At 43.0% G+C, this 27,455-nt stretch overlaps 1 protein-coding gene across 6 annotated transcripts in view; it reads right to left on the bottom strand.

Annotated features, from left to right (window-relative positions):
• The window catches only part of SFMBT1 (Scm like with four mbt domains 1), a 137,703-nt gene that overhangs the window by 38,077 nt on the left and 72,171 nt on the right, over window positions 1-27,455 (bottom strand). For 3 of the 6 annotated variants that reach the window (XM_073352395.1, XM_073352401.1, XM_073352400.1), the window contains exons 2-3: window positions 20,237-20,393; window positions 10,502-10,596 (exon numbers count right to left, since the gene is read on the bottom strand). In XM_073352395.1, the coding sequence (XP_073208496.1) occupies window positions 10,502-10,596; window positions 20,237-20,264 (123 nt within the window). In that variant the 5' untranslated portion in view covers window positions 20,265-20,393. Of the gene's footprint in view, window positions 1-10,501; window positions 10,597-20,236; window positions 20,394-24,156; window positions 24,727-27,455 lie in introns of those variants that run through there. The other 3 variants (XM_073352399.1, XM_073352398.1, XM_073352396.1) reach the window with 2 other exon arrangements.

The following is a 27,455-nucleotide window of genomic DNA, read 5'->3' as shown; positions in this document are numbered from 1 at the left end:
CAGTGGGATGTAAAACTGGTTTATTAGGAAAGATGGGTGAGGAAGTTTGTTTTTTTTGGTTGGTTTTTTTTTTTTTTTTTTTAACAAAAAATAGATATGAAGTATTTGCCTGACCAAAGTAAAAGCCTTTAATTGGTTCCTTAATAAAATATTTATATATAAATCATTCATGGTGGTGAATTAGGGCTCCCAGAAAGTGCTGAAAATGCCCTCACAATATTTCTAACACTGAGTGAAAAACTAGGTCTGAAGTCAGATATTTGATCCTTTATCACATTTTGAAGTTTAGAGGACCATTTTCACTAGAACCTCAGAGTTAGGAACACCAGAGTTAGGAACTGACTACTCAACTGGTCCGTTTGGAACTGGAAGTACAGTAACCCCTCACTTAATGTCATCCCAGTTAAAGTTATTTCATTGTTACATCGTGGATCTATTAGAGAACATACTCATTTAAAGTTGTGAACTGTTTGCTTATAACGTTGTTTGGCCGTGGGAACCAGGGTGGGTCAGCAGCCCCCTGTCAGCTCCCCCACAGTGCCTCCCACCCGCCGGCCGCCCCATGGATCAACAACTTCCCCCTCCCTCCCTGTGCCTCCTGCCTACAACAATTGGCTGTTTCCCCTTGTTCAGGAGGGGAGGAGGAGCAAGGATACAGCATGCCCGGTGGGAGGGGGTGGAGGAGAGGCGTGGTGGGGGTGGGGCCTTGGGAGAAAGGGTGGAGTGGGATCAGGCCTGGGTCAAAGTCTGGGGTAAAGCACCCCCCCCAGCACTTTGGAAAGAACAGCAAGAGGAGCAGCCAGACAATCCACCCTCTTTCACCCTTTGACTCCACCACCTCAACCAAGCTTCACAATCATCATTGCTGAATACAGTATTATATTGTTCATTTAAAATTTTTTAAAAAATATATACTGTATATGTATATAATGTCTTGTCTGGTGAAAAAAATTCCCTGGAATCCAGTCCCCCCCATTTACAATAATTTTTATGGGGAAACTGGTTTTGTTTAACATCGTTTTGCTTAAAGTCGCATTTTTCAAGAACATAATTACAACATTAAGGGAGGAGTTACTGTATGCAAGCAGCCAGCAGCAGACACAAAAAAGCAAGCAGCAAATACAGTGCAGTACTGTGTTAAACGTAAACTATTAAAAAATGAAGGGAAAGTTTAAAAATGATTCAACAGGATAAGAAAACTTTTTGTGTTTGATTCATTTAAATTAAGATGGTTAAAAGCAGCATTTTTCTTCTGCATAGTAAAGTTTCAAAGCTGTACCAAGTCAATGTTCAGTTGTAAACTTTTCAAAGAACAACCATAATGTTCTGTTCACAGTTATGAACAACCTTCATTCTCAAGGTGTTCGTAACTGAGGTGCTACTGTATATATCGCTGTGCCGCCATCTGACTTGCTCTTCCACTTTATAGATTATTAATATTTAGACTGGGAAGGGAAGGCTCATGAGAGGTCACAGAAAATCCTTAATTTTTCTGGGGGAAGTTTACAGAGACTCATCTTTAAAAATCTATTTCAGCATGTAGGGAGGAAATGAAGTATTACTGACATCACTTCTTTATCCTGCTATATTTTAAGCAACCCCACCCTCCAAAACCTGATTTTGATGCTTTTCAGATCCTCAAACTTGTGGCAAATTGCTGGCACGATTATGATGGGTCCCGCACTTCCTCTTCTTGTGGGGAGTGGGGGGAGAGGGGAGGGGTTCAGGGCACACTTTTCTGCCCCTGAACTAGGGTATCTACTGTCCCACTAGTAACCCAGAGAAGGGTAGTGGAGAGGGAGGGCCCGGGCCTGCCCTCTACTCCGGGTCAAGTGACAAACCACTTGAACTAGTGCTTCCTTCCCCTGGGCTACTTCCCTCTCCTGCCCTCTAGCTTGTGGGGCTTCCTGCCCTCTCTCTGCACAAGCCGGGTGACTCTTAACTTAGGGTCTTGGTCTTCTAGCCAGCCACGGCACTTCTCCAAACTGCTCTCTGCTCCAACTCCAAACCACTCTACTCTGACTCCTTCCCCTAGCAGGGAGTTTTTATCAGGTGACTGGTTTCAGGTGCTCTAATTGGCTTCAGATGCTTTTAATTAATCTATAGCAATCTTTCTCCCCTCTACAGGGAATAAGGCTTCTCCTCATCCTGGGGCTTACATATCTCTCCTATATCACTCTCCTGCTGCCTTCTGGCCATGCTGTATCACATATCCTCCCCCTTGCTCAACACCATGGGGTTGGGCTACTTGGGATGAGAGACAATGCTTTCGTGACAAGCCATCTGTGTTGCTGTGTTGGCTTCCAGCCCCATGCTGCACTCGGAAATGAAAGGGTTGCAGAGATAGGAACCATCTAGTCACTCTTGCATTCTTCTCCTTGTTTCTGTGCAACCACTGGAGCGGGGCGTGGTCGGTCACCAGGGTAAAACGCCGCCCCAGTAGGTAGTAGAAGAGAGTTTCCATGGCCCATTTTATCCCCAGACATTCCTTTTCAACGACAGTGTACTTTTGTTCCCTGGGGAGGAGCTTCCGGCTGAGGTACAGGATCAGGTGTTCCTCCCCCCCTACCATCTGCAAAAGGACGGCTCCGACGCATCTGTTAGCAGGATGAATTTTTTCTTGAAGCCTGGGGCTATGAGTACTGGATGACAGCAAAGGGCTGTCCTTAAAACTGTGACTGCTCCTTCTGTTGCATCAGACCACTTTACTATCTCGGGGCCCCGAGGCTTTATCAGGTCCGTCAATGGCCCTGCTCTTGTGGTGAAATGAGGGATGAATCTCCGATAGTACCCTACTAACCCAAGAAATGCTCTAACCTGCTTTTTACCGACTGGCCGAGGCATCCACTTTGTTCTACTGGGGTTTTACCAAGCCTCTCCCTACTACATACCCGAGGTATCCGGCCTCAGCTAGTCCTATCACGCACTTGAGGGGGTTGGCGTGAGGCCGGCCTTCCACAGGGCATCTAGTACAACTTCTACTTTCCCTAGGTGCGTTTCCCAGTCAGGGCTATGGATGACTATATCGTCTAAACAGGCAGCGGCATACCTGGCTTGGGGTCGCAGCAATTTATCCATAAGTTGTTGGAATGTTGCAGGGGCCCCGTGCAGTCCAAAAGGGAGGACAGTGTATTGGAACAGGCCATCAGGTGTAGAGAAAGTAGTCTTCTCCTTGGCGTTCTTGGCCAGGGGAATTTGCCAGTATCCTTTGGTCAGGTCCAGAGAAGTTAGGTATTGGGTCTTGCCTAACTGATCAACTAATTTGTCGACACATGGTATTGGATAAGCATCGAATTGGGATACTTCATTCAACTTCTGGAAGTCGTTGCAAAACCTCAGGGTGCCATCAGGCTTGGGGACTAGGACGATAGGGCTGGACCACTGGCAGCGGAACTCTTCAATAATCCCAAGTTCTAACATCTTCTTCACTTCTGTCCTAATTTCCTCTCTTTTAGCTTCCGGTATCTGGTACGGTCTTATTGTCACCCTTATTCTGGGCCTGATGACGATAGGATGTTGGACCAATGTCATACGGCCCGGCTGCGTACAGAACACATCTTGGTTCCATTGGATCATATCAATGATCTCTGTTTGTTGTTCTGGGGCTAACTTGGGGAATATCCTCACCTGCCCCTGTGGGTTGTCTGTCTGAGGTGGAGCTCTCCGAATGACCAGGCACATCTCTCGGTCACGCCAGGGCTTCAGTAAGTTTACGTGGTAGATCTGCTCTGGTCTTCGGCGGTCTGGTTGTCTGACCTTACAGTCCACTTCCCCAATGGCTTCCACCATCTCATACAGCCCATGCCCGCTGGCTAGGAGTTTGCTTTCCGCTGTCGGCACTAGCACCATCACCTGTTCTCCCGGCTGAAATTTCTGTACTTTTGCCCGGTGGTTGTAATATGTCCGCTGGGTCTCTTGTGCTTTTTCCAAATGTTCTCGTACTATAGGGGTTACTCGAGCTATTCGCTCTCTCATCAGTGTCACGTGCTCAATGACATTCTTTCCTGGGTTGGGTTGTTATTCCCAGTCCTCCTTGGCGATATCTAATATTCCGTGTGGGTGGCGCCCATATAGCAGCTCAAAGGGAGAGAAACCAGTGGACGCCTGGGGGACTTCCAATATTGCAAACATTAGGTATGGTAGAAGGGTATCCCAGTCTTTTCCATCCTGTGCTACCACCTTCCGGATCTTTAAACCACTCGACCAGTCCATCTGTTTGTGGATGGTAGACTGAGGTCTGTATGGCATGGATGCGGAACACGGTACACAAGTCCTTCATTAATTTCAACACGAAAGGGGTTCCTTGGTCAGTCAGGATCTCCTTAGGGATGCCCACTCTGGCAAAAACCTGGAGTAGTTCTTTTGCTATTGCCTTGGATGTGGGGTTTCTTAAAGGAATGGCATCTGGATACTGTGTGGCATAGGCAAGGATGACTAATACATTTTGGTAGCCCCGTGCTGATCTTTCCAGTGGGCCCACTAGGTCAATGGCTATCCTTTCAAAAGGGACTTCAATAATAGGCAAAGGTACCAATGGGGCCTGCAAGTGCGGTGGGGGGCTATGCAACTGGCATTCCGGGCAGGAGGTACAATAGCGTTGGACCTCCGTGCGTATTCCTGGCCAGTAAAACATTTCTTAGGACTCTATCCAGTGTCTTCTCTACTCCTAGATGTTCCCCAAATAAATGACTGTGAGCTAACTCTAGTACTGCCCTTGTGTGTTTCTGTGGGACTAAGAGCTGCTCTACTTCTTCCCTTTGTATTTGCACTATTCGGTACAACAGATCATGTTTGATCACATAATACAGCCTTGGGCCTTTGGTCTTTCCTTCCATGGGTACACCATTTACTTCCACTACCTCCTCCCTCACATTCGCATATAGTGGGTCATTGGCTTGGTCCTGCCTGAAATTCCCACATGAGGCACCGATCTGACCTAATTCCATGGGACCTATTTCTACTCCGTCCCTTGGGTTGTCCCTACTTGGGCTAGGAACTGCCTCTGAGTCCTCACTGGCCTGAATTGTCTCCTGGCCTCCTCAACGGGTTCGCTTACCAACAAGGGAGACTTTCTGGTTCTCTGCTGGAATCCTGGTCCCTAGCCCTTTTATCTGCCCTCTTTTCCTGCCTAGACTTTCGGGGTTTCCTGGGGGATGAAAATAGCTCTGGGGCAAATTCAGCAAAAATTTGGGTGAGGCTATCTGTAGGTGCATCTGTGTCAGCATGGGGGTTGCTACCCTCCCCTGGCTCTACTGGGGGGAGTAAGTTCTCAAACCTGGGGAAGTCCCTACCAATTAAGACCAGGTAGGGGAGCCTAGGGACCACCCCTGCAGTTATCCTGGTAGTGTTTCCCTGGATCTCAATCCGTACTGGGATTGTGGGGTAGAAATTTACGTTGCCATGAACGCACGTTACCCCTGTGGTTTTGGCCTGGGTTAGCCACCAACTTCCCCGAGACCAGCGTGCCAGCACTCCCGGAATCTACTAATGCTATGGTTGCAATACCATTCATTTTTACTGACCTTGTATATCCATGTGAGGTCACTGTGACCCCTTCCAGGCCGATAGGCCACATTGTTCCCCAGGATCCCACAGATTGCACTGCATAGGCTCTTCCCTGTTGGAGCATTGGGCTACTATATTCCCCAATTCCCCACACTCGTAACACCGACCCCTTATCCCGGTTGTCGCCCTCTGCCTGGGGCTATTTGGTCGGCCCCCCCAGCCCTCTCTTCCCAAACCCCCAGGTCCCTTCTTGGCCTCAGGCCATTCCTCAGTGTCTTTCCTCCCAGTTATGGTTCTTCTGTAGTTCTCGACAATCCGGGGCCTTGGGTTTGGGGCTGGCTTCCTGGTTTGCCGTGTCTCACCCCCTGGGGTCTGGAACAGTTCATGGGCTGCCAGCTGTCTTTCCACGAGGCAGACCAACTCCTCGTAAGTAGAGGGGTCATTCTGGCCAACCCAAGCCTGGAGGCCTGGTGGTAGCCCCCTCATATACCGGTCCAGTACCAGGAGCTCCATCATTTTCTCAGAGCTGAGGGCCTCAGGGCTCAGCCATTTCTGGGTCAGGTGGATCAGGTCAAACAATTGCGATCGGGGTGCCTTGTCCTCTGTATACTGCCATTCATGAAACCTTTGGGCTCGCAACGTCGTAGTTACTCCGGATCTGGCCAGGATCTCTGCCTTCAGCTGGGGGTAATCTTCCGCAGTCTCTGCAGACATATTGTAGACGACCTTCTGGGCCTCTCTACACAAGAATGGGGCGAGGATACTAGACCACTGATCTTGGGGCCAGGCCTCCCGCAGGGCTGTTCTCTCAAATGCCAGGAGATATGCCTCCACATCATCCTCCTGTGTCATTTTCTGTAGGCAGTGGCTGGCCCATATAGTCCAGGTCCCATCGCAATTGTGGTTCCGCTCCATAAGGGCCTTCATCTGGTTTGCCAGCTCCTATAGCAGAGCTCGGTCCTGGGCAGCCTGATTCATCAACAGCCGATTAGTCTCCTTCTTCACCTGAGTCGCCTTCTGTTGGGTGGTTGCTTGGAGTCGGGTAGCCTCCAGCTGGGCCGCAGCGGCTTGTATTAAAGCCTTGACCACGTCGTCCATCTTGGGGACGGGATGGTTTTGGCTAACCCTGATTTAAGTCCCCAGCGTGGAGATCCCACTCCTGACACCACGTGTGGCAAATTGCCGGCACAATTATGATGGGTCCCGCGCTTCCTCTTCTTGTGACGGGGAGGGGGGAGGTTCAGGGCACACTTTTCTGCCCCTGAACTAGGGTGTCTACTGTCCCACTAGTAACCCAAAGAAGGGTAGTGGAAAGGGAGGGCCCGGGCCCGCCCTCAACTCCGGGTCCCAGCCCAGGGGCCCTAGGGATAGTGACAAACCACTTGAATTAGTGCTTCCTTCCCCTGGGCTACTTCCCTCTCCTGATCTTCAGCTGTGGGGTTTCCTGCCCTCTCTCTGCACAAGCTGCGTGTCTCTTTACTTAGGGTCTTGGTCTTCTAGCCAGCCACGGCACTTCTCCAAACTCTCCTCTACTTCAACTCCTCTAAACTGCTCTCTGCTCAGACTCCTTCCCCTGGCTGATTGAAGCAGGGGGTTTTTAATCAGGTGACTGGTTTCAGGTGCTCTAATTGGCTTCAGGTGCTTTTAATTAATCTATAGTAACCTTTCTTCCCTCTACAGGGAATAAGGCTTCTCCTCATCCTGGGGCTTACATCTCTCTCCTATATCACTCTCCTGCTGCCTTCTGGCCATGCTGTATCACGAACTACATACACAAAAATAAATTTCTACTAATAAAAATTAGAAATCACAAATGTTTTAAAAAGTCCCCTGCAAATTCCGTTCTGCCTGAATTTCACTCTGGGCAAAGTTTCCATGCTTCAGTTAGGCATTTATACAGGCAGCCTTATTCAGAAGGAGATAATTGCAGCTGCAACTGATGTCAATGGGAGATGTGAGTACTCAGCACTTCTGAAAAGCAGGCCACTTGGGTATTTAATTTTAAACCATCTATATCTGAAAATTTTTGGTGGATGGATACACATTTGGGTGCACCCAGGCACACATTTTGCTGCCTCTTGAGGTGATTTGTGAACTATTAATATTTTCAAAGTTCAACAAACTTTAATACAAAGGTGATAAAAGAGGAACTATTTACCAGCCACAGACTACCTACCCATATGTACAACTGGTGAGAAAAATCTGACTCAAAACATTGGTTTGGGGGAAAAAAGGATTTTGAAAGTTCATCATTATGAAGATGTGACAGCTTTTAAGATATAGCCAGAGTGCTACACGTTTAAATGGCCAATTTAGAAAAGATAATTACAGCAAATTTTATTCAACCTCTCCTAAGCTTCTTATACCTATACAATGGAGCTCTGAACAAGGTGTGTGTGTTTGTGTGTGTGGGGGGGGCAGGGGGGTTTAATCCTCTTGTTTCAATTATTTGAGTATATAACACTTGTTAGTCTCGTTTGTGTTTTATAAATATCATTTTTGTGTGGCTGAACTGTTATCCTAAAAGATATTACCTTATTCATCTTGTCTCTCATCCTACCCATGTTTTTTTTTTTAATGCACAATGTTTTATAAAGCAAAAGAACTGTTCTAGAAGGCAGTGGTAAAAGTCTATCAACAAGTGTAAAAGAAAGTAAGTTCACAGAACTACTGTATTAACAGTCTGAATTCAGTTGTAATACAAGTTGTTTAATAGAGAGTCTGGTTAAGCTTGTCTTCGGTTAACTTACATGACAATGTTACTTACTTGGGCCAAGACATTATCTTGGCAACAACAGGTCACCCACTGTTTACACTGATGAAGTGGGAAGTAGAATTAGAAGACACTTTAGACCATATCTAAACTAGGAGTGTTTTGCCAGTAAATCAATACTATACCTGCAATGTGTTCATAGTGAGGACACAACTTATACCAGCAAAACACTGCTTTTCCCAGTATAGCTTATTCCAGAACCCACCCTCCCCCCCACAGCAAAATATGCTATGCTAGAAAAGGGCAGTTTTGCTGGTATAACTGCAGTTCCATCAGGGGTTTTTGTCAGCACAGCTATGTTGGTCAGAGATCACACCTCTTCATACCCCTGACAAACACTGATATGCTGGCAGAAGTTTGAATCATAACCATGGCCTTAATAAAATGTTACAAGCATACTGATGAATGCTTGCATTAATGAACTCATTAATGAATACCAAGATGCACGTACGGTCAACATAACAAAGTTGCTACATTTACTGACTCAACCCTACACTGACTCTTGACATCAAAGATCACCCAGTTAAAATACTGAATCCCATAACAAAGATCAAATAGATAGGATGTACCTCAGGAGCATTACAGCAATCCACTTTCAGTAACTGTCAGAGTACCAAGGGCCTGATTCCTTATCAAGTTCAGTCCAACAGAAAATGTGCTCTTCAAACTTGGATTGAATCAGTACTGTAACTCTCAATAAGCTCAGTTCATGCTATAACCCTAACATGCTAGAAATTAAAATTAATAGTTCACATTTTCGGAGGCTGGATACCTGAGCTCTTACTCAGTGATCTACTTGATAAGTATTATTTTCCAAAATGCATGGAATAGACTTTGCAAAGGCTAAAAAACTTTACTGTATATAAAAAGAAAAAATTAAGAGAAAGCATGTTCTGAATTTTAAAAAGTTTTCTAGCGTTTCACACTTCTGCAGCAGTTATCAACCTATCTTGAGGTTTCAAAGGACTTTGTGAACATCCATGAATATAGCTGATCAAAAGTTGTCAAAATTTTAACAAAATTTTGAACAAACAGGAGTGGGTGGAATTCTGCAAACTTTTAATTAAAGTTTCCCTTGCTTTTTGACCAGCTTTATTCATGAATAGAGTCTCAACAATCTTAGTAAGCAGGTAAATATCCTTATTTTATAGGTGAGGAAACAGGAGTAGAGATTAAGGGTCAGATCCTTGGCCTCTGGCCACAAACCACACAGCACAAAGGAGGGAGAAGGGCATTAAGTGAAAAGGCCACATAAAGCTCTCCATCTGCACTTCCCTAATTCCAGGCCAGCTCTGTGTAGGGCCAGTCCTGAGGAACAACCTAAGGACTGCTCTAAGTTATGGGAAATGCCTAAGGGCCCAAAATTGCAGACAGATCATGGAATAGCATGGGGAGGAAGGAGAGACTTTCTTCTAATTAAGTCTCCTGTGCTGGCAGCAGGGGGTGGCTGGCTAGCATAGGAGTCTCTACACCTGCAATGATGCCCCACCCAGGGCCAGATACACAGGCTCTACACCTCAGCAATTATCATCATACACCAGCAATGATGTGGCACAATGTAACCACATCACATACTGGGGATCTGTTGTAAATGATTTACTCACCACCACTCAGGAAGTCAGGGGGGAACCCAGGCATCCCCTCCCACTCCACACTGCCCCGGAGCCCTATGCCCTAAGAGACTCTTTACTGTAATCGAGAGAGTGTTTGTAAAGCACAACATAATTCAAGTAATATTTTCTGCCAATTTCTTTGCAGTCCATCATGCAATTTTCCCCTTCAGAGCACACTTGGGTCAGTTTCAAATACTTTGCATGCCAAGAACTTCAGCTCCTACTTTCCAGAATACAGCTCCCTTAGAGCAAGTTCTCACAGCAAAGTTCACTGGCACACTGTATAGGGAAATAAAGGGACTGGGCAGATCAACACTATCACAGAAGGTGCTGAGATCCAGAGTTAATAGTGAAGTGCTCAAGAGACTCTAGATCATTCCATTACTACCAACTGGAAATGAGGTCACCTCCTGATAACCAAGGAGACAGGAAAATCCAAAGACCAGCAAAAAAATGCATTCTCCACTGCTCTCAAATGTATGTGATCAACAAGTCTTCCATTGGCAAGACAGCTTTGCAGGCGTGCGAACTCAAAGAAACCCTATACATTCAGGATACAGGAAAGAAAAAAGGCAAAGAAGGAGGGAGCTGAGAAACAAAGAACTCTTACATGTTTAAAAGATCCATGCGGGGCTGCAGTTGCTCCAGTGTCTTCTAGATACTCATCCCAATTGAATTCTGCTTCTTCCACTCCAGACCCAGCATCTAGAATAGAACAAACAACCTCAGTCTAGTATCTGACATGGATGTAGTACCTCTCAGAGTATGTTACTTGATTTACTGCTTTAATCACCAAACTAAATATATATTTTGGTTCCTCTTCATCCAACACTTTTTAACACAGTTTCTATTGTGAATGCATTAGTGGAAAGATCAAATGACAAGTCTGTGCCCGTGAAAAGTTACCTATAAATTGCAAGGGAATCAGTAGCAGCAGGTGTGGATTTATAGAGAAACTGGTAAAAGGTCTATTTAATTAGCTAATAAACGTACTGATCTGCTAACAATTTTCTAGGCAAGCTTACAAACGGAGGAGATACCAGGAGAAAATTAAAGGGATTCTAAAGAAGCTTGATTTTTGTATCACAAATACTAATAAGAAAAGGGACTGCAGTAGACACTCTGCAACTGGACTTTACAAAGCTTCTGATGAGGTGCTGCAATGAAATCTAATCTGGCAGAGATTCAGTCATGGGCTTTCATATGAGCACTGTCAGATGGACTGAAAAGTAGCTGGAGAATGATACAGAAGCCAACAGGTAAAGCAAACTGTGAAATGCTCCAGGGCTTGGTGTTACATCTTTATCAGTGATTGGGAATTTAGGCAAAAAGGCATCATTTATCAACACTAACAAGGACAACAGGTTTTCAAATGGATTGAAAAATTATATTGGAGCTGGGCAAATAATAAAATGGTAATTACTCTTTTTCCTTCAATTAATGGGTATATTTAAGTCATCTCTAGATAAAAATACCGAGAACATAAAAGAGCCTCACGCCATAAAAAAGCCTGGAGAAGGAAATAACCCAAAACATTGATATTCATTCATTTATGGAGTTACATTTACATCTGGCACTATTGTGATTACTGCTTTCAAACTACTACACATTTCTAAAGCACCAACAACATTTTACAGACAGAAAAACCAGATGAGAGTTTGCAAAAAAAGTGTGTACATGTAATTTGATTCTGGGCTGCGTGCATAAGCCCTCATGTGGCAAGGAGGCTACAGGCCCTTTCCATGGGACATTAGTGAAGCAGTATCGCAATACCTAACAGAATCCTGAAAGACCGTTGGGTGGTTGGACCTTTGATCCACATGAATGACCCTAGTGCACGGGTGGGCAAACTACGGCCAGCAGGATTGCCACCCCAGTGGTGCCATGGGCCCCGCCTCGCTCAGGGAAGCGGCCAGCACCACGTCCCTGCGGCCCCTCGGAGAGGTAGGGGCAGAGGGCTTCATGCGCTGCCCTTGTCTGTGGGTACCTCCCCCGAAGCTCCCAGGGGCCGCGGTTCCCCGTTTCAGGCCAATGGGACCTTCGGGGTGGGGGGAACCCACAGGCAAGGGCAGAGAGCTCCCCATGAGGGCTTGTGCACGCAGCCCAGAATCAAATTACATGTACACACTTTTTTTGCAAACTCTCACTTGTTTTTTCTGTCTGTAAACTGTTGTTGGTGCTTTAGAAATATGTAGCAGTTTGAAAGCAGTAATCACAATAGCGCCAGATGTAAATGGGAACGGGGAACCGCAGCCAATTGGAGCTTTGGGGGAGGTACCCAAAGGCAAGAGCAGCGCACGAAGCCCTCTGCCCCGCCCCGCCCCTCCCCTCCCCCAGGGGCTGCATGATGCCAGCCACCTCCCTGAGCGGCACGGGTGCAGGAGGCAGCATGCCCTGGCCCCAGAGTGGGCTGCTACCACCCCCGAGCCGCTCCAGGTAAACAACGCTGGGCCAGAGCCCAAACCCCTCCTGTAGGCACGCCCCCCAACTCCCTGTCCTGAGCCCCCTCCTGCACCCCACACCCCTCCTGCACCCCAGCCCCCTGCCTTGAGCCCCCAGCCATACCCTGCACCCCAACCCTGTGCCCCCTGCCTGCACCCCAACCCCCTGCCACACCCTGCACCATTTCCCTGAGCCCCCTCCTGCACTGTGCACCCCCTCCTGCACCCCAACCCCCTTCCCTGAGCACCCTCATACACCACGCACCCCTCCTCTGCCCCAAACTCTTGCCCGGAGCCCCTTCTGCACACACTCCATCCCGCACCCCAACCTCCTGCCCCAGCCCTACATTCATCGGCCTGCAAGCAATTTCCCCACCCAGATGCAGCCCTCAGGCCAAAATGTTTGCCCACCCCTGTCCTAGTCCAACTGTCTAAATTTGTCTAGGGTATAAGAGCAGACATGGAAGGGTTCAGTGTAGAGTACATGGAGCGAGCTGGCTCCAGCATAGCTGCAGCACTAAAACAGGAAACAACAAGCATTCTTTGCAAACTAAGGCCACTTTTTGTTCCGAATGAGAGGGACTTTAAATCCACAGCATTAGTAAATCTAGCTTAATTTTCCTGAGTGTAGACAAGCCCTCAACTAAAAGCTTCCTTCACTTTGGACTGTTTGGTATACCTCAGAGACAAGGTGGGTGAGGGAATATCTTTTATCAGACCAACTTCTGAGACAAGCTTTCAAGCTTACACAGAACTGACCTAAAGAGCTATATAAGCTCAAGAGTTTGCCTCTCTCATCAACAGAAGTTGATCCAATGAAAGATACTACCTCACCCACCTTGTCTCTCTAACATTAACAGTTGCAACACCGCAAACAACAACAGTGGTATGCCTCCTGCAAAGGAAGATCCGGAGTGTTTTGTTGGTATACAAGCTGTTCACATCTTTGGCAAAGGAGAGTTCATACTGATGCAGGCACTTAGAACGAGACAGAATTCTACATACATCCAGCCTTAATGATGTCAAGTTAGGGAGTATTCAGAAGGTACCAAGACAAGAGATGAATGGTCTTGAAAGGAAAGATTAGAAGACTGAAATGAATACTGATTGAGTAAACAGTGGCTGAAGAGGGTAAGGGAAGGGAGAGGCACCAAGGAAACGTAAGTGTGTCAACACCAAGGACAGAGAAGAAAGGAATTAGAGTGGTTTCAAGGGAGTACAGCTTGATACACCATTCAAGATGAGTCACAGGAAACACTGCCTAGTCATGAAGTCTGTTTGACAATGGAACAGCATCTTCAGAGAAGCAGGGAAGTCCCATTGCTGGAAGCATTTTAAAACTAGAATGGGCAAGAGACACTTGAGTACTTGTAACAAACACTGCACTGGTAAAGGAATGACAAGATGACTAATACAGTAAGTAGGACCTTCCCATCTCCAGTTTTATAGCTGATTATATAAACTGAATACCCTGGCTGCATTTTATAAAGTAACTAAAAACATCAGGAAATTTTATATCTAGTTTGTAAACTAAATGCACATGAAGAAATATCATTTAGTACTTAATTGTTATAACAAATATTACTTGTTTGGTAAATTCTAGGTGGGGCTCATTAAGCTTATTTAGAGGGTTGTATAGCATTAAGCATTTCCACACATTCAGCCCTTTTAAGACAGGTAATAAACACTCTTGCAGACAGAGTGGGTTGGGTGGAGAAAGCCACTTGTCCTACAAGTGATGAAATAGTAAGATTTTAAAACCATCTTATCTAATCCATTTACATCATCATCTTATCACACCTTTCTGCCCTGAAAGCCAAAACAGATTCACTTCTTAAGCAATTTTTGTTCATTCAAACATAAAAAGGCATAGGTTTGTCCAAAATGGAAAACTTGAAATTCTTTATGTAAAAAACACAAAGAATAGAACAATAAAGTCTTCAGTCTAACTCGGAGGTTCCTTTTTTCTGAACAGAGTAATAGTGTTAAGGGAGATGTTGAAAGGGTGATCCTTTGTTTTAAAGCACTTTAGTGGTAGGTATTCTACATTGCTAGTGGAATTTCCTTCAAGGTTTACAAAAGCATGTCTCATTTGTTGATTGCACTTATTTGTTGATGGCAATACCTGCGCCAAAGGAATCTACTCTCAATCTGATTTTGATAATGGAAATAATCATAAGCTGGTCATATTGGCCTTGAGAAGTTTTAGAGTTCAAAATACTCAGATACTGAATATGAACTCAGTGGGGAAATGGGGTCATGGTTACTGGATGAACTTTTAGGTGACAGGCCTGGCTTCCTACACCCCATTTTGGGTGGAACCAAGGGGCACCAACTACTCAGACTGGATCTCTGGGCTACACCTGATTACCAACCATATTATAACATAGGTCCAACTCAGTTTTGGTACCTGTATGAGTTTCCCTGAAGGAGGCTATGAGAGCATAAATTTGCAGTGATACAGAAACAATATCTACAAAACAAAGCATTATTTATTAATTCCTCAAAAGGTACAAAGCATGAATAGCTGGGGGAAGCAGACAGCATCTGCCCATTGCATCTAAGTCTGTCTCCCTGTGTGACTTTTTCTTCCTGTCAGCTCTTCATTGACACAGTGGCTAGCATCTCCGAGCTCACCCAAAATCCTTCCCTTTCCCAGGGTCTTTGAGAGTTTAGAATTCCCTTTGACCCCAGACAGCCTTGGGAAAGAGTAAAACTAGCCTGGATGGAGTCAGTTTCTTCCCCTTCAGTGGCCCAGCCACTGTTATCTGAATGGAAGATGTGTACTGGAGGTTGCCTGATGCTTGCCTATGAATTTCCCCATTTACAGCCTCCTTTGATTTCAATACATAGCCAAGTAACCCTTCATAACTAAACAGAGGTCTGCAAAATATTTATTAAAAAACAACCCAGGAATTTCCTGATTTGTCACAAATGGGTCCTTATTTTGAAGGCACTGGTTGAAACCTGTAGGTAATGGCTCCCATTTGAAGACAGCCCTAAAACAAACTGATTGAAAGTAAAGTGGTTAAACATAGGAATACTAGATGGATTTTGAGAATATGCAGCCACACTAAACTCACTGCTGAGCTGCTTACAGCACCAAAGTCTTATATAATGATGATCAGCAGATCACTGTCTAAGGGGCAGTTAAGCTCCTTAGAAGAGGCAGAGGTCACTTAACACACTGAAAGGGTCAATTAGTTTATGTTGCTACCTAATCACTACAAGGAACTCCAGAAAAGAAGCAGTGTTTGCCTGCTTTTCTAGGTATCATATACCCACTATTACAGTGCTGTCAGAAACAGTTCTGAATGAACTGGAACTGAGAGATGTGTCTATTTTTACTTCGTTAATATACATTGTCTGCTCTAAGCTGCATATGAGCTATTCACTCATCACACCTGTAGTAGAAAACCAGAAGCTATTATCTTCTACATTATATAAATCACTATTTTCAGCAAAGCATAACAAGCACAATAAATTACTGAAAGTGAACTTTGGAAAGAAATTACAAACTTTTACTCTCACTTTTGTGGAAGTGAGTTTAAGACTTTCCCTCCAATTTTCATAACTAAACCCTCAGTGTTGTAATGCTTTAAACTCTAGTGCATCATGTGACAAATCTGTCTGCCTTGTACCCATGTCTTTCTACAATGCTGAAGTTTCCAATTAATTTACTGTAGCTGTTACTGGGTGAATAAGAAACATGAAAAGCTTACTGAGTAATGTCCCCACACTAAAATGCTGCATTATGTTAAATGGGGAGAAAGGTAACAATTTAATTCTCCCCCATTGATAGATACATTATGCATGAATATATTCAGTGAACAAATGTCTTAATTTCTGCATTCAATTTCAGAGAATTCAGAAATACAGTAGAACCTCAGAGTTACGGACACCTCGGGAATAGAGGTTGTCTGTAACTATGAAATGTTTGTAACTCTGAACAAAGCACAGTTCAGGCTCCAGCTCCAGCAGCTGACACTCCAGGCCAGCAGCTCCCTCCACACCACTGGCAGCTCCCTTGCAGGCAGCTTCTTTCCCGGAGGTCAGACCGAGTTTGCAAGCTTGTCTCCCTCCTAGCCAGGGGAGGGGATGAAAGCCGTGCAGACCCCCGCGCTGCTCCTGCTCGGCTGGCTCCAGCTGCCATGGGCTGGCAGCATCAGTGTCTTCACCTCCTAGCTGTAAGTGGCTGTCCCATGCATGGGAGTGGGGGGTGGTAAGGGTGGTAACAGGCAGCCCAGATGTGCCTACCTCTAAGATGCAATACACGTACAGTACAGTATTTGCTTTCTTTTTGTCTCTTCTGCTCCTTGATTGCTTATTAGTGTCCAATTGACCGGTCAGTCTGTGACATATCTTTGAGGTTCTACTGTATTTAGTAAGTTTGGCTGAAGTCTGTCCCACTATGAAGGCTTAAGATAACAGGAAACCGTCAAATGTCAGCATTCAGTTGCTGTTTTATTTTTTGGTAAGGTAGTTATGACTGAGTAGGGCCCCATTTAAATTATATATTTTGATCTAGTCAGTTGGTGCATATAAGACCAGTTGAACTCAATTTGCATTTCAGATGTGTCTTGTGAGTTTATTATTTAATGTACTAATCAGTTTGAATTCAGACAATACAATAGAATCTTATTTATTTGTACTAATGAGTGATACCAACTGTGAAAGACTGATAAATCAGAAAGGCCCAGTTTTTTAAAAAGTATTTAGGCATGGCTGTGCTCAGCATTGTAATGCCTAACTGGTTTTAGAGCCTAAATTTCAGGAATTAGAAAAAAGTGGGGAAAAGACAGCTTTTTTGTGGCCAAATTATGTGTGTGGATTAGTAGTGTCAAACCAGCATAGTACTATTGTATATCACTTACTACCCAGAACTATTTGCATTAGTGCTGTCTTCAGTGTCAAATGTTTCCGCATTAATTCTGCCATCTGTTTGACTATCCATCCTGTGATACAACAGGAACACAGGGATATTGAATTCCACCACTTGACACTGTTACTATGTGAAGAAGATGGTGAAATGACACACTAGAGTTTCATTCAAGTCTTATCAAGGAACAAGTTCAACTACAGGTGCTCTGCTTTAAATCTGGACCTTTGCCCCATGTTAATTCTCGTGGCCAATAACTGTCATGCATAATTAATGTGGGTTAGTTAGAAGACTGTCAGACGGAGAGAGTTAAGTACATCATACTACAGTGTGCAAGAAGTGAAATTAAGGCTAACTTCAGACTCTCTCAGTCTGAAACCAAGTTCTAACCACCAGGTTTTTCAACCTGGTTGTAACTATGGTTAGTCTCCTTGATCAATATAATTAGTTAGGCCATAATTAAGTGAAGTCAGGTTGGGATTCTGGTAGCTGAAAGACCGAAAGTGACAAGAGTAGGCATTGTCTTTTCCTCCTGTGGCATGGGAAAGCATCCCATCTCTCTGATAACAGTCCACATTCTCACACTGGGAAAGAGTTGGCAGGAAAGAAAATAGGACAGAGGCTATTTTCAGTTACCTTAAAGGAGGAGAGGTAAAGGAGAAAGCAATTTAAAAGTCATACACAAGAAAAATTAAATCAGTCAAAGGAGAAGATGGGGGGGGGAAGGGGGAAGTCCCAATAAAAATCTGTCAAAACGTATATTTATATTGTAGCAGCCTACAGTTTATAAACAAACTCAGTGTGCTATGAGTGCAGTAAGGGGACAAGGGTGTGACTAAAAGCAGTGTGATTGAACTGAGGTTAGCACATCTTGTTAATTATTTGGTTTTTTTGTGAGGGTGAAGATTTTCAATTAACTATTTTGTTAACACTTCTGAAGAGAGGACTAAGGTAGAAATGCCTTTTACAACAACAAGTGACTGAAGGAAGGACCTGACAGGTATTATTCACTATATTCTGTCTATATTTTTCAAAAAAGGTAAATACAATTGTAATTCTCAAGTAAATAGAGGTGAATAAATAATGCAAAAATAAACCTCTCTTTAAATTTTAAATAAATTTACTTTGACTATGTGACCATGTTTGCATCTCGTGTATTTATTTTGTGAGCAAAAGTGTTCATTTAAAGTGAATTTCAAAAGTTGCATATGACAGTATTCATGGAAACTCAATTTGAAATTCATGCCAGAAATTCTCACATGCTTACTGTATTCAAAACAATACTATGTGATTCAGACAAAAATCACAACTAAGTAACACCTTGAATTTAGAATATTTGCAGTTGAGCTATGGTGAATGGAAAGACAGAAGATTCAAGAAACAATGAAATGTTTACAGACATTCCGTAAGTATCAGAGGCTAATGACACTTACCTTTTTTTGGCAAAATAAAAATCCAGTATGTGCCTTAATGCACAGACATGAGTTTTTAACCTCTGTACAGCCTTAACATTTGTTATGATCTTTTCAGAGTCAGATAACTATTTTTACCCTTTCTTTTTTGCACGATACCTGTTTATGCAAGTGCTTTAGAAATCTTTGGCTGCTACTGTAAAACTGGTTTGTATATGCCGGGTAACACTTATCCCACCTCTCTGTTGCTCTTTTTTGTTCATCTAAGTATACTTCAAAGGGAACAAGGTTAGCAGCAGGCTGTCTATCTGTGATTATTTCTCAGAGATCATATTTCATGGTCAGGTAAAACGTTTTTGCATGCATTGTATGTAGTCATTTTTTTGCACTGCTACAGTAGCAGTAACAGTAATTATACTTTCCTAAAGCAATGTAGGAAACTACAATAGCAATGGTAGAGGGGAAATATTTTCTTTGGTACTTTTCCTTGAGGCAAAGTGAAATTTGGAAGGTAACCTGGTCCAGTGGTTTGACTATGGGACCAGAAATCAAAATTAAAGACTACCCAAAGCTCTTATTATTTTATTTGTATTAATATAGTTCCTAGAAGCCCTAGTTAAGGACCAGCCATTGGTGCCAGGTAATGTACAAAGACAGAGGAAAAGGATGGTCCTGGTCAAGGGTGCCAGAATGGGGGAGTTAAGGCTCCATCACTTTTAAAAGTGGGAGGGCTACGCATACACATACAAAACAAGATAAAACTTAAAATATACTATCAATACAGGTGACTTTAAATCTTATTAAAATATGTAGAATCTGTTTGGCCCATACAAGGTTGTGCTTAGGTTTGTGTGGCCCTCCTGTGTAATAAGGCTGGGCATCACTGGTGTAGACACAGCCTCAGTACAAGACAAGAGACAACAGATGGGTATAGACAGATGGAGGAGTACAAGGAAACGAGACAATAATAGTCTGTGTGATAGACAATGATCTCAGCACACCAGTGGCCTAACTGTTGTCAAGTTTTTTTTTTTTTTTTTTTGGTAGGCATCATGGCAGAGGGCAGTTTTGAGGAGAAGTTTGAAGGAGAATCGTGAGTGACTGAAGCATACCACTCAACTTTTGTAGTTCAGCTTATATAAGAGTAAACATGAAATCATTTTGACTTACTTCACAAGGGTATCAGGAGACTTAGTTTATATCTGCAGCATGTTTTAAGTGTACAAAATATTTTTTATCATAATTGCTCTGCCCTTTTCACTCTCCCACCCCCAAATAAGACTTCTCTGTTCTAAATGGAAGCAACATGTGTGAATAGCCCATATTTACAATGCAAAGAAAAAGCTCACTTTTTAAAATATCATTTCTTAACATAGGGCCAGATCATTGTTTCCTTGATACTATTTGGGGAGTAAGGCACTACTGAATATGTGCAAGGAAATTGGAATTTATCCCATAGTAATTGCAATGTGAAGCTACTCCCTTATACACAAAAATTAGTGTCACGCACTTTTACTGAAAACATTTGCACTCATTTGCTGATCCTATTCAGCTTGGCTGTAAAATGTCTGTGCAGAGAGAGCCTCTAGCCCTGGGCTCATCAGTGGTACTACCTGCATCATGCTGCTGTTCTCCATTCATTTCCACAGCAATCCAGCAGTAATGCGCAGTAGCAGGAAGTCTTGGGAGCCAACCCTGTCACTGTTTGGTGCTCATGTGCTGTTTCCCACCTTTGCTTCTACAGACATCCAGGAAGTTCAAGCAAGAACACTAAAAAACAAGCAAACAACAACAACAACAAAAAACAAGAAAGAAAGGAGGCTCAAAGCTTTAAAAAAAAAATCACTTTTTTTTTTTTCCAGACGCAAGACAAGTGTTTGGCTTACTGCTGAGGAAAATGAAAGGGGAACTGTTCACTTTAATACATTTTTTCAGCTAGTGGCCCTCATTTTTCTCATTAGTAAAGCCAGTTTGACATCATGAATTTATGTTGCAATAACACATACAAAAAAATCTGCTCTCCAACCCACCTTCAAATGGATTACAAGAGCATGATAGATCCCAGACAGTGGCATGTGGTATGGGACTCAGCAAGAGATATGAACTATCAGCACAGATTTTTTTTTTAAACTACTACTGTTTTTATCAAACTGTACATATCTCACCTGTTATACAGCTCAACTCCTCTCCTGTTTCCAATGGAAAGGCTGGACAGGGCCATATTCTGTCAGTTTCTTGGCTTTGATATCTAGATTGCCAGCCACCTCAAGCCAATGCCCATTTTACTGATGGGAAACTGAGCAGGGTGAGTGACTTGCCCAAGGTCACACAGGAAGTCTGCTGCAGATCAGGGACTTGAACCCAGGTCTCCCATGTCCCTGGTCAGTGCCCTAACAAAAGGCCATCCTTCCCTCCCTCTGATCACAACTATATAAGTGAAATGGACAAGTAACACCACTTAAGTCAGTGTCACTGAGATCAGAATCTGGCCAACTATATGTCCATTTAAGGATATTTATTTTAAACATTTTAGCAACACACCTTTCATAAGTCTTCAAGGAATTCAGCAATGCTGGTCTTCTGTCACAATGTTATTAAACAAAAAAACTGCTTAAAGATCTTAGCCAATGAGCCATCACTCCCTCACTTTAACAGGATCAACAGAAATAAAACTAGCAAAGCCATTTTGCTGCAAATCATCTATTAGGTCTGTCTAGTACCTGAATACTATGTCTTTTTATACAAATTTAAAAAACTGTTACATTTCCATGCACCAGGATGGAGGACTTAATTGCCTTTTCATGTATATTCTTTTACCATATCATTTTTAATGATTTTATTATCATAAAATATAAAGGAAGATATTTCTTTAGCAATTCATTTAACTAATATATTTCACTTTGTGGTGCACAAAAATGTTACTTTAAAATATTAATTTGAGAGGCATCTGCTGTCCTGAAACAGATTTGCCCAGCTCTGTGCATGGAAAGTTAATATATTTTATTTTACTGCTAGGGTGCTTAAAGGAGTACTCATTTTCATAAAAAGCCTAGATTACCATTCTCAAAAGCTTAAGAGTACTACTGTTATATTTATCAGCGACTGGAAGCCATCCAATAAAGTACTAATTTCTGAAGAGACAGGTGTCAAACTTCTCAAAACATGACAAACTTTCGTCATGCCTCACAAATGCACTCCATGTAAAAACCTGGTGGAAGATGGGTAATTATTGGCTAAGTTCTAATGCAGTAAGGATAATTATATTTTCCCCTGTAAACAGAGTGAAGTGTTTTCTTGCTAGGTAAACTGAAGTCCTCAATCACCAGTGAAGCGTGATCAGACTATGCAAAGTGCCACCCAACACATCGCTGTCTAGTTTAGTTATGTTAAAATTATAAGGGACAAGTTTCCCACTGGCATAAGTGGGTGTAAATCCACTTAGTTAATTACTTGAAGTGACTTTTGCACATCATATCACTGCCTTTGCTAATTGCATTCAAGAGTTGCTTATGGAGAAACTGTAAGGACAGCTAAATTTAAATGTATTCTGTCATGCAGTAAGTTACTGCTTCAAACTACTGTATAATACAGAAAATGCATCACATTTTGCTGCATATGAAAAACTCCCAAGGGAATATAGCTCCTAACTGGCTACAAACCTTGATCATTTTCTCACCAACCTTTGTAGTTTTCAGCAAAGCACTTTAGAATGAGCTTAAGACTCACACAAGTACGATTTAAGCATGTAACTAACTATGATTTGCTGCACTGGAGCCAATTCATGAACAGGTTCTGAGAAAGTAATGATACCTACTTGACTTCTAAATCAGAAAACATTTTAAAAATACATGAGGGGTACTTTTTATTTGCATTCTGGTTTGAGTTTTAGGGTGCCCCTGATTCTCCATAACCACAAATACTAGAAACTTGCTTTTAAAACGAAAGCGGAGGGTCTTTCCTAATCACATACCTCCAGAAGCTGGGGGCTTTAAGGAAAAACACCAAAACTCAACGTGTGAGCTGGCAACTGTATGTCTGCTCCAGAGACAACCCTACCATTCTTACAATTAATTGTTTAAATGTGTCTTTTTTTCCTGCACTACTGGGTGAAAGACCCATGCAAACAAGTGAAATGACTATCAAGAGGAAAACAGTAAAACTGACTTTAATCAAGATCATGAAAATCACAAATTAAGCCTTTTAAGGTGCTACCACTTAAGAAAACCCCAGAGTTAGTTAAAAAAAAATTATAAGTGAGTCAGAGGAAGTTTGTACCCTGGACATCTATTTAAAAAAAAAAAAAAAAAAAAAGATTTTCCATGGGTCTGTCATTTTCACATTAAGTCTGAATGGGACTGAATCTTTACATAGGCTATAGTTTTAGCGAGTTAATTGTCAACTAATCAAGTTAACATGATTGTGAATTAGAACTGGTTGAAAAAATGTGATCTGAATTTTCTATCATAGTTTGCCAATTTATCTAAATCAAAATATTTCACAGAGATGGTTCTGTTGTGTCTGGAGCTTGCTTGGTTTCCTTCCAGCTTACCTGCCTGTCTCCTTGGCAGTCCAACAGAGAGCTCTCCCAGGGCCCAAGGCTCTGGGGCAGCCTGTTAGGCCGACTGCCTTGGAGTCAGGGACCCCAGGGTTTCTGGGATGCCTGGCTCTGGGGTATTCCACCAAGTGGACTGATTCTGAATGAAGGCACCATTTCCTTTCATAGAGTATTTTGAAAATGTTGGTTTTCATTCTGAATTGCAACAAACCCAATATTTGCAGGTATCAAAATCCTCCATGAAAAATAATTGACTTTCTCTGCCCAGCTGTATTCCAAAGGTGAATCTAGACACTTCATAAGTGTGTGTGTCCTGAAACCACCATTTGTTGAGAGTTTAGATTTATCACTTGATGATATTGTACAATGCTCTCAATTAAACTTCAGTTACAACTCAACTAAAAACAATAGCCTAGACAAAACCACAGAGAGGTCTTGTCTACAGTGTTTGCAGCAGTTTTAGAAATAGTTAAATTGGTACAAATAGTTGTGTGCAGGCAACTTTTCTGCATCAAATATCCATTCATGAACAGGTATGAATGAAATTGTTAACAGATAATAAAAAGAAACGAATACATCTAAGCTAAGGAATAAATAAGACAATTAAAACTGTTTGATGGTGTTCTACTAGTTCTGAGGTACAACCCAAAAAACAAACGAGTCCAATTTTTTTTACATTAGTTACCTTATGGAAAGAAATAGATGTGCCAAGATTTAAAAATCAAGTAATTCAGAAACAGCCCTCAGCAAATATCAGTTTACTCTCTACAGAAGTTTACAAATTGTAGAAAGTTACAAAAGTAGATATAGTTACCAAAATTCAGCATACTAATGCATGTCATTTAAATGGCAAATTCCTGCTACAATGCTTCTACTTACGCCTGGTCTACACTAGGCAGGGAAGGAAATCAATCTAAGTTACGCAACTTCAGTTACTTGAATAACGTAGCTGAAGTTGACGTAATCAGATCTACTTACCATGGTGTCTTCACTGTGGTAAGTTGATGGCTGATGCTCTCTCGTCGACTCTGCCTGAGCCTCTCGCCCTAGTGGGAAAGCGCTCGGTGGTCGATTTATCTTGTCTAGACTAGACACGATAAATCGACCCCCGCTGGGATTGATCACTGCCTGTTGATCCAGCGGGTCATGTAGACAAGCCCTTAGTCTAAACCATATATCATTTATCTCCATAGGCCTGAAGTGGTGTGGGATGCTGGAAGATGAGGCTACCCCATGGAAAAACTATAAAATATTCTGACTCTACCATCGAGTGCCAAACAGAATACATTTATCATAGTTTCTTGTAAACCAATATATTTCTTGGGATTGGCAAAAGCTGGTAATACATTTTTGTGTTCAAACGGTCATAGTACAAAACCAAATAGGGGGACTTGGCACAAAATGGAGTGCTGTTAATCATTACAGTCTCATATGCTTTGAAATGAAGCCCTACTACCTTAGGACCTGGTCCTGGAAGCTCTACTCACATGTATAGTTTAATTAAATTAAACTTTCACAATTTATATTACCCAGCTCTCCAGGTTTCAGAGTAACAGCCGTGTTAGTCTGTATTCGCAAAAAGAAAAGGAGGACTTGTGGCACCTTAGAGACTAACCAATTTATTAGAGCATAAGCTTTCGTGAGCTACAGCTCACTTTTTCAGATGCATATCGTGGAAACTGCAGCGATATGCATCTGAAGAAGTGAGCTGTAGCTCACGAAAGCTTATGCTCTAATAAATTGGTTAGTCTCTAAGGTGCCACAAGTCCTCCTTTTCTTTCAGCTCTCCAGAGTATCTTCCACAACTAAAACAGAGCAAAATACATACCTAAATGTGTATAAATTTAGGAACCTAGTAACATGTAAACACGTAAATCACGCTACTATTTTATTTTAGAGACGCTGAATACCCACAGCTCCTACTGAAGTTAATGTGAGTTTTGCCCTAGTAAAGTCTGAGTAAGGTCCTCTTTATTTAGCAAGAAGCACTGATTTTTTTATACAGACAGAACTGGAAGTCAGCTGAATTACCAATAGGAATATGAAGTTCAAACCCCCCCAAAATATCCCTTGGCTAAATCTAGCCTCGACATCCAAAAAAGAGATTACAAATGACAGAAAAGAACCCAGCCTCTGGAAGTAGACTGCAACATACAGCACTTATTTCAGTATTACAAACCTTCCTAGAACTCTTAACTGCATATTCTGTGACACATGATATGTTCAGTGGGATGGCAACAACTGGAAGCAACATTAAAACCAATTACAGTTCATTAAAGCCAGATGGCTCACTTGAATATGCAAAGAAATTCAAGTTGGATGCTGAATTAAAGTAAATTGGTTGGTGTTTGAGGTCTAATATTGTTTTTAAAATGAGGGGATAGGAGAACAATGAGGAAGTGTGTGTGGCCAGTGATCGGTGTCTGAGGTGGATGCAGTTAGTACAGTGGGAAATGTACAGTCATGAAAGTAGTTGCACTGCGGAGAGGCAGATTCTTGGACATGGAAGTGGCATCATATGCTGCAAACCCAAGAAAAGAAATCAAGATACCAGACCTATCTTAGTTTCATTACTGCTTAATTCAATGGTTCTCAAACTTATTTTTCACGGACCACTTGAAAATTGCTGAGGGTCTCTGTGGACCATTTAATGATCTTTCCAAGTGTCGTTTGTACCGTTAGCTAACTACTGTAAAACACTTTGGATAAAAGCACTATATAAAAAAAATCTTAATAGATGAATGTTTTTTTGTTCTACAAATAAAAGCACACAACTCGTATTTTAATATCAGTAGTCTTACCTTTCTAATGTAATGGATGTGCCCTGTCTCCCCTGATGCTGCATCCCCCCAAGCTGGGAAGGAGGTGGGCTACCACGGCAGGGGAGACCCATAGAGCTGAGGCTGGAAGGAGGGCCGGGGGCGGGGGGGGGTGTGTCTCTCTCTCCCCGGCAGCGGCAGCCCTGGAGCTGGGGAAAGTCGCCTCTTTGGCCGCCGCAACCCTGCACATCCCAAATTCCCCCCACCCTCTTTTCTCACCTCACTGCCCCCTCCCACATACCCCCATTCACCCCAAGGCCACCACCTCACCTTACATGTACATCTTCTACAGGGGCCAGGCTCCCAATTAGTGGAACCACACCTGCGCAGCTCCACTAATTAGGTGGGTGGCCCTTCATTCTCTTGTGCGTGCCTGGGTGGCCGCACACCTTAGAGGGAACTATCCACAGACCACCTGACTGGGGCTCACGGACCACAGTTTGAGTGAGAACCTCTGGCTTAATTTACTTGTAAGAGATTCTTCTGCTTATGGAAAACATCCCCACCCTCCAAATAATGATGTGTCTGCAGTGCCTCAGGAATTCAGATTCAGGCTGATCACCCGGATAGAGGCACTCATTAAAAGAGCAAATCAAAATCTGAACTGTCAAACTAGGATCTTGGCTACCCACCTGACAACGTCCACTTGGGGCTTAGAGGAAAAGACAAGGTGTTGGGTTCTTCAGAGCCTGGGTCTATACTGCCTGCCAGCAAAGGACAGGATTGTTCTGCCACCACAGTGGAACAAAAGGCTACAGATCCACCACAGAACCTGCCTTGCTAAAGAATGGTCAAAGAGTGTCCATATAAAGCTAGTGCCCTTACACGAATAGTGTTTCCTCTGAAAGAAAGGGCTCTGCTAACTAGCAAAAAAAAAATTTTTTTTGGTGGCAAAAACACAAGCACTTAAGTCTAACAAAACTTATTTTGTTTACAAGTAGTTTTTGTAGCAGAGGTTGTTACTTTAAGGGCTTGTCTACACTGGCACTTTACAGTACTGCAACTTTGTCACTCAGGGATGTGAAAAAACACCCCGCCCCCCCCAAGGGGAGCATGTTTCAGCACTGTAAAACGCCAATGTAGACAGTGAACCAACAGCCGCGCTCCCAGTGCTGGTAGCTACACCCCTCGTGGAGGTGGATTTTTTTAGAGCACTGGGAGAGCTTTCTCCTAGTGCTCTGCCATGACTACACAAGCCACGTTAAAGAGCTGCCGTGGCAGCTCTTTAACACTGCCAGTGTAGACTAGCCTAAGATTCCTGCTGATGCGTTGAGAACTGTGCTTTTTGTTTGTCTTCATGTTAGTTCCATCATTTTGCAGTGTGTATTAGGGCATATTTAGTAATATATAAAGTTTAGTCCTGTGCAACAGACTTTACTGGACTATTGTGCTTATCTACTGAAAATTCTTGTGTAGAGAAGAGGAATCAGGAAAAAGAATTTACAAAATTAGATATGA

The sequence above is a fragment of the Lepidochelys kempii genome, chromosome 7 (assembly GCF_965140265.1).
Source record: "Lepidochelys kempii isolate rLepKem1 chromosome 7, rLepKem1.hap2, whole genome shotgun sequence".
Lineage (NCBI taxonomy): Eukaryota > Metazoa > Chordata > Testudines > Cheloniidae > Lepidochelys > Lepidochelys kempii.
Note: the sequence above shows the minus strand (reverse complement) of the source record. Positions and strands in the feature narration are given on the sequence as shown.